Genomic DNA, 13119 nt, shown 5'->3' with positions numbered 1-13119 from the left:
AACAAAATTATTTTGTAGAGACAGGGTCTCACTATGTTACCCAGACTGGCTTAAACTTCTGGCCTCAAGCTATCTTCCCACCTCGGCCTTCCAAAGTGCTGGGATTATAGGTGTGAGCCACTGTGCTTGGCCTATCTCTGCTTTTTTTTTTTTTTTTTTTTTTTTTTTTTTTTTTTTGTAGACGGAGTTTCGGTCTTGTTGTCCAGGCTGGAGTGCTATGGCACGATCTCGGCTCACTGCAACCTCCGCCTCCCAGGTTCAAGCGATTCTCCTGCCTCAGCCCTCCCAAATAGCTGGGACTACAGCCGTGTGCCACCATGCCCAGCTAATTTTTGTATTTTTAGTAGAGACGGGGTTTCACCATCTTGGCCAGGCTGGTCTCGAACTCCTGACCTCATGATCCACCCGCCTCGGCCTCCCAGAGTGCTGGGGTTACAGGCATGAGCCACCGCGCCCGGCTTCTGCTTTTCTTTCTTTCTAGTTTCTCTCTAGTAAAGTGCATGAAATGTACTAATCTTAAGTGTACACTCAGTGAATCCTCTCTTCGTCTCTCTCTTTTCTCTCTCTCTCTCTCCCCGCCACCATAGCCACCACCCAGATCAAAGTATAAAGCACTTTTAGTACCCCAGAAGGTCCCCTTTACCCCTTCAAAGTCAGTACTCCCCCAGAAGTAACCATTATTCTGATCTCTAGCAACATAAGATTCATTTCGCTTGTTCTTTAACTTCATATAAATGGAATCAGCTGCTCTTTGTCTCTGACTTCTTTCTGGCAGCACTATGTAAGTTTATCCACGTGCAGCACAGGTCTGTTCTCTTACTGTTGTGTGGTATTCCATTGTATGAACATACCACATTTACCCATTCTCTTCATTGTTTTTCTGTTTGAAATTTCCTCTCTCTTCCTGGTTCTCTTCCCACCTCCCTCCCTGTTTCCCTGGAACTAGGAGGCTCATACCCTGTCCCTGGCCCCTGGGGTCCCTTTCACTCTACTTCTCATCACCACTACTTTCTCCAGATCCAAACAGCAAAGACCCAAGAACTGAATATGCTCCGGGAACAGACCACTGGGCTGGCAGCTGAGTTGCAGCAGCGGCAGGCTGAGTACGAGGACCTTATGGGACAGAAAGATGACCTCAACTCCCAGCTCCAGGTAACACCTTTGGCTCTGGCCTGTCTCTTCCTAGTTCCCTAGTAATGGCCCAGTGAAGTCCCCAGTAAGGTGGAGTGGGAAGACTGGAGTCAGGAGGACCTAGGTTCCAGTCTGGCTCCCTAACTTATTAGCACCTGTGTGTTCTGGGACAAGTCATTTCACTTCTCTGAAACTGAGCCTCTTCAGTTAGTTAGGATATCAATTCTTTTTCATTTTTTAAATTTCAATTTAATTTAATTTTTTTTGAGATGGAGTCTTGCTCTGTCACCTAGTCTGGAGTTCAGTGGCGTGATCTTGGCTCACTGCAAGCTCCGCCTCCCGTGTTCTCGCCATTCTCCTGCCTCAGCCTCCCGAGTAGCTGGGACTATAGGCGCCTGCCACCATGCCCGGCTAATTTTTTGTATTTTTAGTAGAGACGGGGTTTCACCGTGTTAACCAGGATGGTTTCGATCTCCTGACCTCGTGATCTGCCCGCCTCGGCCTCCCGAAGTGCTGGTATTACAGGCGTGAGCCACCACGCCCGGCCTCCTTTTTTTTTTTTTTTTTTTTTGAGATGGAGTCTCACTCTGTTGCCCAGGCTGGAGTGCAGTAGCACGATCTCAGCTCACTGCAACCTCCACCTCCTGGGTTCAAGCGATTCTCCTGCTTCAGCCTCCGGAGTAGCTGGGATTACAGGCGCCTGGCACCACGCCCAGCTAATTTTGTATTTTTAGTAGAGACGGGGTTTCACCATGTTGGTCAGGCTTCTCAAACTCCTGACCTCAGGAGATCCACCCGGCTCAGCCTCCCAAGCAATATCCATTCTGATTCCATAATAGAAACCAGAATAATAGTAGATTAAATAAGATACAAATTTAGTTCCCTCTCATTAAAAGTCCAGGTAGGTTATTCAGGGATGGAATGATGGCTTTCCAGTCATCTGTGACCCAGGTTCTTTCTCCATTGCTGTTCCTCCACCTTCAACACAAGACTTTTATCTTGGCATCCAAGACGGTTGCTGAAACTCCCCGACCATCATGTTTGTATTCTATCTGGAAGGAAGGAGGAAAGGGGCAGGGAAGAGTGTGCCCCTTTCCTTTAAGAGCATAACCTAAATTACACTCACCACTTCCGCATACAGAAATAAATCACATGGCCACACCTAACCATAAGGGAGGAGGGGAAACATCTGCTAGACAGCTGTATGCCCGATGATAAATTTTATTGCTAGGGAAGTAAGGGAGAATGAATACTGGGGAGCAACTAGCAGTCTCTGCTATATTTCCTATCCAGAAATTGAGATCACAATACCAACTTTACCAGGGAGAAGGGAGATGGTCTACCAGATGGTCCTGGGTGACTAGCACCTACTGGATGCTCTTTATCAAACACTTTCCCTTTGGTGTCTGCATTAGGAGTCATTACGGGCCAATAGTCGACTGCTGGAACAACTTCAAGAAATAGGGCAGGAGAAGGAGCAGTTGACCCAGGAATTACAGGAGGCTCGGAAGGTAGGGGAACATGAGGGTTGAAGGGAGAGGATGGGGGGTAGGAATTGGCTCAGTCCATGGGGATGGGAGGAGGTGATATAACCAAATATGTGGGGATAGGAGGGAAAGGAAAATTGACTGGTTTCTGGTTGACCAGTTTCTTGGCCAAATCCATGAGAGTGGGAGGGGAAAGAAAGAAAGTGACCAGTTCTATAAGGATGGGTGAGTGCCTTAGCCAGTTCAGTGGGGATGGGAGGGAGTGGAGTTTGGCTAGTTCCTTGGGCATGGGAAGAGGGTTGGAGGCCTTTTTTCGATGTTGTGGAAGGAAGTTGACTGCCATCGTCCTGGCCCCCAGAGTGCGGAGAAGCGGAAGGCCATGCTGGATGAGCTAGCAATGGAAACGCTGCAAGAGAAGTCCCAGCACAAGGAAGAGCTGGGAGCAGTTCGTCTACGGCATGAGAAGGAGGTGCTGGGGGTGCGTGCCCGCTATGAGCGTGAGCTCCGAGAGCTGCATGAAGACAAGAAGCGTCAGGAGGAGGAGCTCCGTGGGCAGATCCGGGAGGAGAAGGTGGGTGGGTAGATGACGATGCCCTTCTTCCTCTAAAACCTGGGAACCACAGCGTTGCTGATAGGCCAGTGGGTGGCATGCATCAGGTGCCCGCTCCTCTGCCTGCCTGGCCCATGACAGTCTGCCCCATCCCAGGCCCGGACACGGGAGCTGGAGACTCTCCAGCAGACAGTGGAAGAACTTCAAGCTCAGGTACATTCCATGGATGGAGCCAAGGGCTGGTTTGAACGGCGCTTGAAGGAAGCCGAGGTGAGTTGGTGATGCCTGGTGAGGAACAGAGGCTGATTGGGGCCCTCATGTCAAACCACAGAAGCAGGAGTGGTCAGGCCCTGGAACTTCCCGAGATTTTCTGGACTTAGGGATATCCCCACAGTCCCCTGGCTCAATAGCAGCCCTCTGGAGTGGATCAGGGGATGGCCATCAGATAGGACAGACTGTCACGTGTTAAGGCTGCCCTGCCTTTGTGCAAATTTGGAAAGGCACCTCTTTCTCCTGAAACTGTACTTCTGTCAGGAAATTAATGGAATACACTGATGTTATTTGAACAAGAACCTGCTGGGTGCGGTGGCTCACGCCTGTAATCTCAGCACTTTGGGAGGCCGAGGTGGGCGGATCACTTGAGGTCAGGAGTTCAAGACCAGCCTGGCCAACATGGTGAAACCCTGTCTCTACTAAAAATACAAAAATTAGCCGGGCATGGTGGCTGGCGCCTGTAATTCCAGCTACTCAGGAGGCTGAGGCAGAAGAATCACTTGAACCCAGGAGGCAGAGGTCGCAGTGAGCTGATATCGTGTACTGTACTCCAGCCTGGGTGACGGAGTGAGACTCTGTCTCGGAAAAAGAACCTTTGTTGCCATTTTCTGGAAATCTCATAATACACTGAAAGGCATTGTCATGTAGCAGTGAAGAGCACAGGCTGGAGCCAGTTGTTTGTCTAGGTTTGAATCCTGGCTGGGCCATTTCCTAGCTGTGTGACCTTGGGCAAGTTATCTGACCTCTCTGTGGCCTGTTTTCATCAATGGTAGAAAGGGGATAACAATAATATCTACCATCTAGGTATTACGGGAGGATTATAGAAAATGAGTTAATATATGTAAAACCCTTAGAACATTCTTGGCATGTAGTAAGCGCTATGTTATGTTTTGTTAAATAAAATAAAATGTAAATGCAAATCTAAGTCAACCATGCGAATGGTGCAACTTTAGATGTGACACTTCTGCATATTGCCTAAGGGTGTGTGGGGTTCCCTGCAGGAGGGTCATTTCTGCATACCTCTGGGCCCCCATTGCAGTCCCTCATACCCCTAACTGGGCATGATACCTTCTGGGGGGCTGTGGCCAGACCTGGGACTTGTCTTGTAGGAATCCCTGCAGCAGCAGCAGCAGGAACAAGAGGAAGCCCTCAAGCAGTGTCGGGAGCAGCACGCTGCCGAGCTGAAGGTGCCTCTCGCATGATGGTGTTCCTCTCTCCAGATAGTGACGGGCCCTCCTGGGAGGACAGAGGCTTCCCAAGCCAATGCCTAAGCTGCTTTCTGCTTTGCAGGGCAAGGAGGAGGAGCTACAGGATGTACGGGATCAGCTCGAGCAGGCCCAGGAGGAGCGGGACTGCCACCTGAAGACCATTAGCAGCCTGAAGCAGGTCAGTGGTCACTGCACAGCCCCAGACACACCCCTGATCCTCAGCGTGCAGGAGGGGCAGGGAGGGAGCATGCTTCAGGCAGCCCTTCCGGCATCTACCAGCCATGCCTGCTTTCTCCCACAGGAGGTGAAGGACACAGTGGATGGGCAGAGGATCCTGGAGAAGAAGGGCAGTGCTGCCGTAAGACAGAGCGGTGCCCAAGCACGGCTCCCTCCTACCTGTAGCCTCCCTCCTATGGGCCCACTGGGCCTCAGTCCTCATGTTACCCCTGTCCCCCACAGCTCAAGGACCTCAAGCGGCAGCTGCATTTGGAGCGGAAACGGGCAGATAAGCTGCAGGAGCGACTGCAGGACATCCTCACTAACAGCAAGAGCCGCTCAGGTGAGGGACTAGGACAGGGAGAGGAGGCTGAGGCATGGGGGAGGCAGGGCCTGGGCCTGCAGGCTGCAGGTTAGTCCTGCATCTTCCTCAGCTGTGCTTTCCTGCTTCTGTCGCTCTGGAACTCCATCTTTTACCTTTTCTCTGTCTCTCCTCTGATTCTTTCTCTGCATTCTCTCTTTATTTCTATCTTTCTGTCTCGTTTTTGCCCTGTCTCTTCTCTGTTTCTGTCTCTGCCTCTGTCTCAGTTTGTTCTCTCTCTTTCCTCTATATTTGCCTTTATCTCCTTGCTTTCTTTCTCTAGTTTTCTCCTTTTCTCTCTCTTTTTTTTTTTGAGACAGTTTCGCTCTTGTTGCCCAGGCTGGAGTGCAATGGTGTGATCTCGGCTCACTGCAACCTCTGCCTCCTGGATTCAAGCAATTCTCCTGCTTCAGCCTCTGGAGTAGCTGGGATTACAGGCATGCACCACCACGCCCAGCTAATTTTGTATTTTTAGTAGAGACGGGGTTTCTCCATGTTGGTCAGGCTGGTCCCGAACTCCCGACCTCAGGTGATCCGCCCGCCTCAGCCTCCCAAAGTGTTGGGATTATAGGCATGAGCCACTGGGCCTGGCCCCCGCCCTTTCTTTTCTCTGTCCCTTTATCTCTTCCCGCCACTCTGTGTCCTCTTTGTCTCTCTTCTGTTTATATCTCTGTCTGTCTCCTCACTGTATGTACTACATTACACACTCCCACACCTCACTTGGCATTTCTAAATCTATTGTATACAATCTCTCATTCTATAAATCTCCCTGCTCAAGTACAGGGTCCCTGATATAAAACTCCCTGAGTCTCTGCCCTCCAGAAGCCCCCAGTTGAGCTACGGAGACAGACTTATACATAGTCAGCAACGCTGTGGTGTTTTCATTATACAGCTAATCCAATCTGTTATTTCTGCCACTTCAAGCAGAAGACACACACACACACACACACACACACACACACACACACACACACGCAACTTTAGTTGCTTCAGCCTTTTTTAAGACGGGGATGGCCTATAAATACATTTAAGTAAGTAAAATGCAGTGATGGCTCTGGTGCATCTCTTAGATTACAGACTCAGAGAAAACCTGGTCCCTTGTTCCCCCACTCGGGATACCTACGGATCCCCACTCAGTCACCCCACCCTCGCCAGAGATCCTCGAGGGCTTTAAGTGATGTGGCAAAACAGATGTGTATCTCTCACCAAATCAATTTCTCTCTGAGGCACTCGGTCTCCTGAAGTAACCTTTCTTTAAAAAGGAGTTTTGTTTCTGTTTTATCACAGATGAATGTAAGAATCTTGGGAAAGGTGTAATCCCAGCACTTTGGGAGGCCAAGGTGGGTGGATCACCTGAGGTCAGGAGTTCAAGACCAGCCTGGCCAACACGGTGAAACCCCGTCTCAACTAAAAATACAAAAAAATTAGCTGGGTGTGGTGGCGGGCGCCTGTAATCCCAGCTACTTCGGGAGGCTGAGTCAGGAGAATTGCCTGAACCCAGGAGGCAGGGGTTGCAGTGAGCCGAGATTGCGCCATTGTACTCCAGCCTGGGCAACAAGACTGAAACTCTGTCTAAAAAAAAATAATAATAATAATCTTGGGAAAAGTTACAATTGTATACCATACATTCAATACATTCACCTTGTCCATTAGATTAAACTGAGATTTAGGTGCGTGGGTACGAGAGCCTGCTTGCATCTTTTTTTTTTTTTTTTTTTTTTTGAGACGGAGTCTCGCTCTGTCGCCCAGGCTGGAGTGCAGTGGCGCGATCTCGGCTCACTGCAACCTCCGCCTCCCGGGTTCACACCATTCTCCTGCCTCAGCCTCCCAAGTAGCTGGGACTACATGCACCCGCCACCACGCCCACCTAATTTTTTGTATTTTTAGTAGAGACGGGGTTTCACCGTTTTAGCCAGGATGGTCTCGATCTCCTGACCTCGTGATCTGCCCGCCTCGGCCTCCCAAAGTGCTGGGATTACAGGCGTGAGCCACCGCGCCCGGCATCTTTTTTTCTCTCTGTCTCTGTCTCTGCTCTGGCTCACTTCTTTCACCAGGGTCTCAGTTTCTATCATCTGCTCTGGCTTTCCATCTCTGGCATTTTCTTTCTGCAAGTGGATGTGCCCTGTGCCCTCTCTAGCTGTCTTCCTTTCTCTGAACCCTGTGTCCAAGTGTATCTGCCACTTGAGACCCATGTGTACCCATGTCGTTCTCTTTCTCCAACCTCTTCCATTTTCTCCCTCTCATTTTGTATGTGTTTCTCCAGAAACGCAGCTCTTTCTTTTCTTTCTGTTTTTGTTTTTTGTTTTTTGTTTTTTTTTTGAGACAAGAGTCTCACTCTGTCACCCAGGCTGGAGTGCAATGGTGCGATTTCGGCTCACTGTAACCTCCGCCTCCTGGGTTCAAGCGATTCTCCTGCCTCAGCCTCCTGAATCGCTGGAATTACAGGCACACACAACCACACCTGGCTAATTTTTGTATTTTTAGTAGAGACGGGGTTTCTTCATGTTGGCCAGGCTGTTCTCGAACTCCTGACATCAAGTGATCAGCCCACCTCAGCCTCCCAAAGTGCTGGGATTACAGGTGTGAGCCAGTGCGCCCAGCCTCAGCTCTTTTTTCTGTCTCTGTCTCTCCCTGTCCTCCTGTCTGCTTCTGCCTTTCCCCATGCCCAGGTGTCTCTCTTTCCATCTCTGTTAAATCTATTTCTGCCTCTTCCTGCTGGTTGCTGCCCTGGGACTCAGGGGTATTGGGGCTCAAGTTTCTCTTCCCTCCACCACCCAGGCCTTGAGGAGCTGGTTCTCTCAGAGATGAACTCACCAAGCCGGACCCAGACAGGGGACAGCAGTAGCATCTCCTCCTTCAGCTACCGGGAGATCTTGCGGGAAAAGGAGAGCTCGGCTGTTCCAGCCAGGGTAAGGGGAAAGGAAGAACCTACAGCTCCAGCTTCTCTCAACCCAAAAATCTGAGAACCCCTCCCCTTTTCTCCTCACCTAAACCCATCTCCTACTTTGGGCGCAGCACACATATTTTCTTGTCAACTTTTCCCCAAGCCCACCAACTTGGATTCAGATTGCTACATGCAGGACAGGCCAATCATTCTCTCTCTCTCTCTGACTTTCTGTTTCATCATCTGTGGGCTAATTCCCCCTTCTCTGGTGCCATAAATTATGTGGCTCATAGTAGGTGCACCATCCAAGGAGAAGGTCCCTTTTTCCAACTTGTAATGATCACTAATTATTATTGCCGGCTGTCATGTCAGCCTCCTTACCAGCCACTTTCCTTTGGAAATAACTTTTTTATTGTTCCACAAATAGTATGTGCTCATTGTAGTACATTTTTTAAAAACCACAAATGAGCAAAGATTTTTTTAAAACCTTAAATGTCTGGCCAGGTGTGGTGGCTCATCCCTATAATCCTAGCACTTTGGGAGGCCAAGGTGGGCGGATCACTTGAGCTCAGGAGTTTAAGACCAGCCTGGGAAACGTGGTAAAACTCCGACTCTATTTAAAAAAAAACAAAAACAAAAAAACCTTAAATGTCAAAAAAAATAATATTTTCACCATCCAGACGTCACCATTATAAATTCTTAGTTCAGGGCTGGGCGCGGTGGCTCATGCCTGTAACCCTAGCACTTTGGGAGGCTGAGGCGGGCAGATCACTTGAGGTTAGGAGTTTGAGAACTGGCCTGGCCAACATAGCAAAACCTCATCTCTACTAAAATACAAAAATTAGCCGGGCGTGGTGGTGCGTGCCTGTAGTCCCAGCTACTCGAAAGGTTGAGGCAAGAGAATCGCTTGAACCTGGGAGGTGGAGGTTGCAATGAGCCGAGATCACACCACTGCACTCCAGCCTGGGCAACAGTGAAACTCCATCTCAAAAAATAAATAAATAAAATAAATTCTTAGTTCATACCCTTCCAGAATTCTCTCTCTTTTTAAAACCTAGATGAGATTAACCTGTTTTTATTCAACTGTTGTCTCTACCTTCCCAATTTGATCAATTTTCATGTCATTGGCTGGGTGCGGTGGCTCCTGCCTATAATCCCAGTACTTTGGGAGGCCGAGGCGGGCAGATCACTTGAGGTCAGGAGTTCAAGACCAGCCTGGCCAACATGGTGAAACCCCATCTCTACTAAAAATACAAAAATTAGCTGGGCGTAGTGGCACGTGCCTGTAATTCCATCTACTCGGGAGGCTGAGGCAGGAGAATCGCTTGATCCCGGGAGTTGGAGGTTGCAGTGAGCCAAGATCTTGCCATTGCACTCCAGCCTGGGCAACAAGAGTGAAATTCTGTCTCAAAAAAAAAAAAAAAAATTTCATGTCGTCTAATACTTTGACCTTAACCAGATTTCTCTAGTTGGCCCCAGAATGTCCTTTCTTGCTGGTTTTATGAAAACTAGCATTCAGATTCAGAGCACATGTTACATCTGGTTGTTTTATGGCCCTTAAATCTCTTTAGTGCGGTCCCTTTTTTCCTGAGACCAATTTGTTGAAGAGGCCAGCCCAGTCACCCCACAGGAAGTATGCTACCTTTTGGGTTTTTCTGCTGGCTTCCTGGTGGTATGATTTAACATGTCCCTCTCTTCCAGTTTTCCTGTCAGCTGAAAGTTAGATCTCATTTGCTTTGGGATCTTCCTTTAATCCTCTCCACAAGGCTCTGATGTGGTTACTCTCTACCCCCATTTAGGCAGAGGAGAAAACAGAGTCTGAGGGTACCAAGATGGGCCTACAGTCCCAGCTTCAGGGCCCATGTTCTCTCACCCACCTCTGGCCTGGTTCTCCTCCCCAGTCCCTGACACCTGTCTGGGGTCGGTGGTGCTGAGCCCGGGGCTGGCCTCTCCCCTTCTCTTTCCTGCAGTCCTTATCCAGCAGCCCTCAAGCCCAGCCCCCTCGGCCAGCAGAGCTATCAGATGAGGAAGTGGCTGAGCTCTTTCAGCGGCTGGCAGAGACACAGCAGGAGAAATGGATGCTGGAGGAGAAGGTGCTGCCTGCCTGCCTGCCTGCCCATCCCCACTTGAAGTGCCCTTGTGGGTGTGGGGTCTGCCCGGGCCCGCCTCATGTGTGAACATGTACAGTAGAGGGGTCTCAGGTGGGCTGGGCCATCTTGCAGGTGAAGCACCTGGAAGTGAGCAGTGCTTCCATGGCAGAGGACCTCTGCCGGAAGAGCGCCATCATTGAGACCTACGTCATGGACAGCCGGATCGGTCAGTGTCCCCTCCCCGGCCCTCAGCCCTGGTCCAGCCTTCACCTGGCCCTCCCTCTCCATTCTGTGCTGCGGCTTCTCTCCTCTCCTCTCGGAACTCAGCGAAGCTACTGACAAGACCATGGCCTGTGGAGGGGAGAACAGGAAAGCACTGTCTCTTGATCTCGCCTCCTCCCTCTTCTCTCTTTCTCTGTCATCTCTCCACTCTCCATTCTCCATTGTGTCTCTCTGTCCACTTTCTCCTTTCCTCTCCCTGTGCCTCATCTTCCTCTCCTCTCTCTCTCCCTTCTCTCTTCTCCGTTTCTCTTTTTCACCCCACTCCTTCATCTTGTCTCGCTGTCTATATTGTTTTCCTTCTCTGTATCTTCATTGCTTTTGCTTTCTTTCAAACTTTCTCCTTCACAGATTTTTCTTTATTAATCAGAATCATACTGACCAACATGTGCTGAGGACTTTCTGTGTGCTCTGTGCTTCACATACAGTCATGTGCATCTTTCCAGTTCCACAAGTTAGTTATCCTCATTTCTCGGGGCCATAGAGCTAGTGAGTGACAGAGCTAGGTTTTGTATGTCAAAGCCTCTGTCCTACATGACATGGCTTTTCCTGCTCCCTTCTCCCCTGGTATTCGTCTCCCTCTTTTCTCCTCTGGCTCTGCCTGGCTCTCCTCTGGCTCTGCCGAGGGGGTGGTTTTCAGCCTGGGCCCTTGCAGATGTGTCTGTGGCAGCAGGCCACACAGACCGCAGCGGGCTGGGCAGCGTCCTGAGAGACCTAGTGAAGCCAGGCGACGAGAACCTTCGGGAGATGAACAAGAAGCTGCAGAACATGCTGGAGGAGCAGCTCACCAAGAATATGCACTTGCACAAGGCAAGTGTGGCCTGCCAGCCTACCCATCTGTTCACCCAGCCACCTGCCTACCCAGCCACATAGCCCCTGGGTCATCTGCCAGTCCCCTTGCCCACCCACCCAGCCTGTCCTCCCAGCTATCCTCCTACCCACTCATCAACTACTCCATCATGCTCTCATCTTCCACCCTCTCATCAGCTTATTATCCATTCATTCCTTCCATGTACCCGCTCATCCATTTATCTACACATTCACCCAACCATTTGCCCATCTGTCCATCTACCCAATCTACTACTTACTCATCTCATTGTCTACCCCATGTCCTGCCACCCATTTCTTGACATATCATTCTCTTATCTACTCATCAATTGCCCCTTGTGTTACCTTTCACCCACCCAGTTACCTGCCTGCCCACCTGTTGATCTCCATCTGTCTTCTGGACAATTCATTCGTCCACCAATTTGTCTACCATAGATCCCCCATGCCCATGGGTCCACACACACATCTTTCTGCCCAACCTGCCACCCAAAGACTTTCCCCATCTCTGAGAGTCAGAAAGGGGTCAGACCCAGCTCCTGCCTTTGAGAAGCAAGCTCACACTTAGAAGAGCAGGTGGCCAGAGTGGTGGTGTATCCTGCAGCAGCACCATGCCACAGGAGGCATCCCACTCCCATTATCTGTAGCTCCCCACCCATCCTCATGACTTTTCTGAGCCCTGCCCACTGTTGGGAGTGCTGTGAGCTTCTCCAAGTACTTCTCATCCCAGACCAGACACAGCTGAGCATTGATTAATGAAAGGGTGTGAGGGAAATCACAGATGATACCCTACGTTTGGCAAGGGAGCAGCCTGTCCCCTTCTCTGGCCCCTGATGGTTCATTTGTTTCTTAGGATATGGAAGTTCTGTCCCAGGAAATTGTGCGGCTCAGCAAGGAGTGCGTGGGGCCTCCTGACCCAGACCTAGAGCCAGGAGAAACCAGCTAAAGACCTGCAGGCTGCACCCACCTCCTCCCCTTTCTACCCCCTAGGATGCCATTCCCTTGGGCTGTGGTGGAAAAATGAGGGCTGGAGCCAAAATCAAATAGCTTGGGAGACTGGACATTAAAGGGGCTAGAGGCCTGATGGTTAGTGTTAATGATCCTGTCTTAGGGCAGAGGCCACCAGGGAGTGGGGATCCTGAGGGAAGGGGCAGGGATTTCTCCTTCTTCTTGGTCCTGGCTCCCAAGGGCTTCTGTCTTCATCTCTGCATGAGCTCTCCTTCCCAGAGACCAACTCTTTTTTATTTTATTTTATTTTATTTTTTAATTTATGTCTGGAGCCTGGCTACTCTGCATTTGGGATTGGGGATGCTGGGTGGGTGTGTGGTCCATGTTCAGCGTTCTAGCAACACGTGTGTGTGTGTGTGTGTGTGTAAAGGCTGTGCAGCCAAAATACCATCTGGCCAGACGGGCCCACCCACTGACTGTCTCGTCTCGTTCTTTTCAACCAGGAGGAATATGCTGGGGGCGGGGAGGTTTACACCATTGGAATAGGGAGGGAGGTCTCTGGCTGCAACGTTACTCTCTTTTCCCCACCCTCATCCAGCCTGTCTCCATTTACTGCTGACCAGCCCCTCAAACTGAGTGGAGTTGAAATACCTGCAGATATGTACATGGGTAGACATGTATGGGATTGTGGGTATAGATGAGTAGACAGACGGGAGGATGGATAAGTGGTTGGATGGACCGATGGATGAATAAGTGAACGGTTGCATGGACTGATGATGGATAGATTGGGAAATAAATGGATGGATGGATAGGTGGTTGGATGAATAAATGGGTAGATAGATTGGTAGGTGGATAGAGGATGGATAG

At 50.1% G+C, this 13119-nt stretch overlaps 1 protein-coding gene across 4 annotated transcripts in view; it reads left to right on the top strand.

The window, feature by feature from the left end:
- The window catches only part of GRIPAP1 (GRIP1 associated protein 1), a 28644-nt gene extending 15919 nt beyond the window's left edge, over positions 1–12725 (top strand). For 3 of the 4 annotated variants that reach the window (XM_055106916.1, XM_055106917.2, XM_055106918.2), the window contains 14 exons: positions 182–256; positions 1018–1152; positions 2547–2642; positions 2977–3189; positions 3325–3438; positions 4551–4628; positions 4732–4827; positions 4951–5007; positions 5109–5208; positions 8005–8135; positions 10081–10203; positions 10333–10426; positions 11135–11289; positions 12158–12725. In XM_055106916.1, coding sequence (XP_054962891.1) covers positions 182–256; positions 1018–1152; positions 2547–2642; positions 2977–3189; positions 3325–3438; positions 4551–4628; positions 4732–4827; positions 4951–5007; positions 5109–5208; positions 8005–8135; positions 10081–10203; positions 10333–10426; positions 11135–11289; positions 12158–12250 — 1560 coding nt within the window. In that variant the 3' untranslated portion in view covers positions 12251–12725. The remainder of the gene's footprint in view (positions 1–181; positions 257–1017; positions 1153–2546; positions 2643–2976; positions 3190–3324; positions 3439–4550; positions 4629–4731; positions 4828–4950; positions 5008–5108; positions 5209–8004; positions 8136–10080; positions 10204–10332; positions 10427–11134; positions 11290–12157) is intronic. The other variant, XM_003807239.4, reaches the window with a different exon arrangement.
- The last annotated feature ends 394 nt before the right edge of the window (positions 12726–13119 follow it).

Source organism: Pan paniscus, chromosome X, assembly GCF_029289425.2.
Source record: "Pan paniscus chromosome X, NHGRI_mPanPan1-v2.0_pri, whole genome shotgun sequence".
NCBI classification, from domain to species: Eukaryota; Metazoa; Chordata; class Mammalia; order Primates; family Hominidae; genus Pan; species Pan paniscus.
This window is presented reverse-complemented; position numbering and strand designations above follow the sequence as displayed.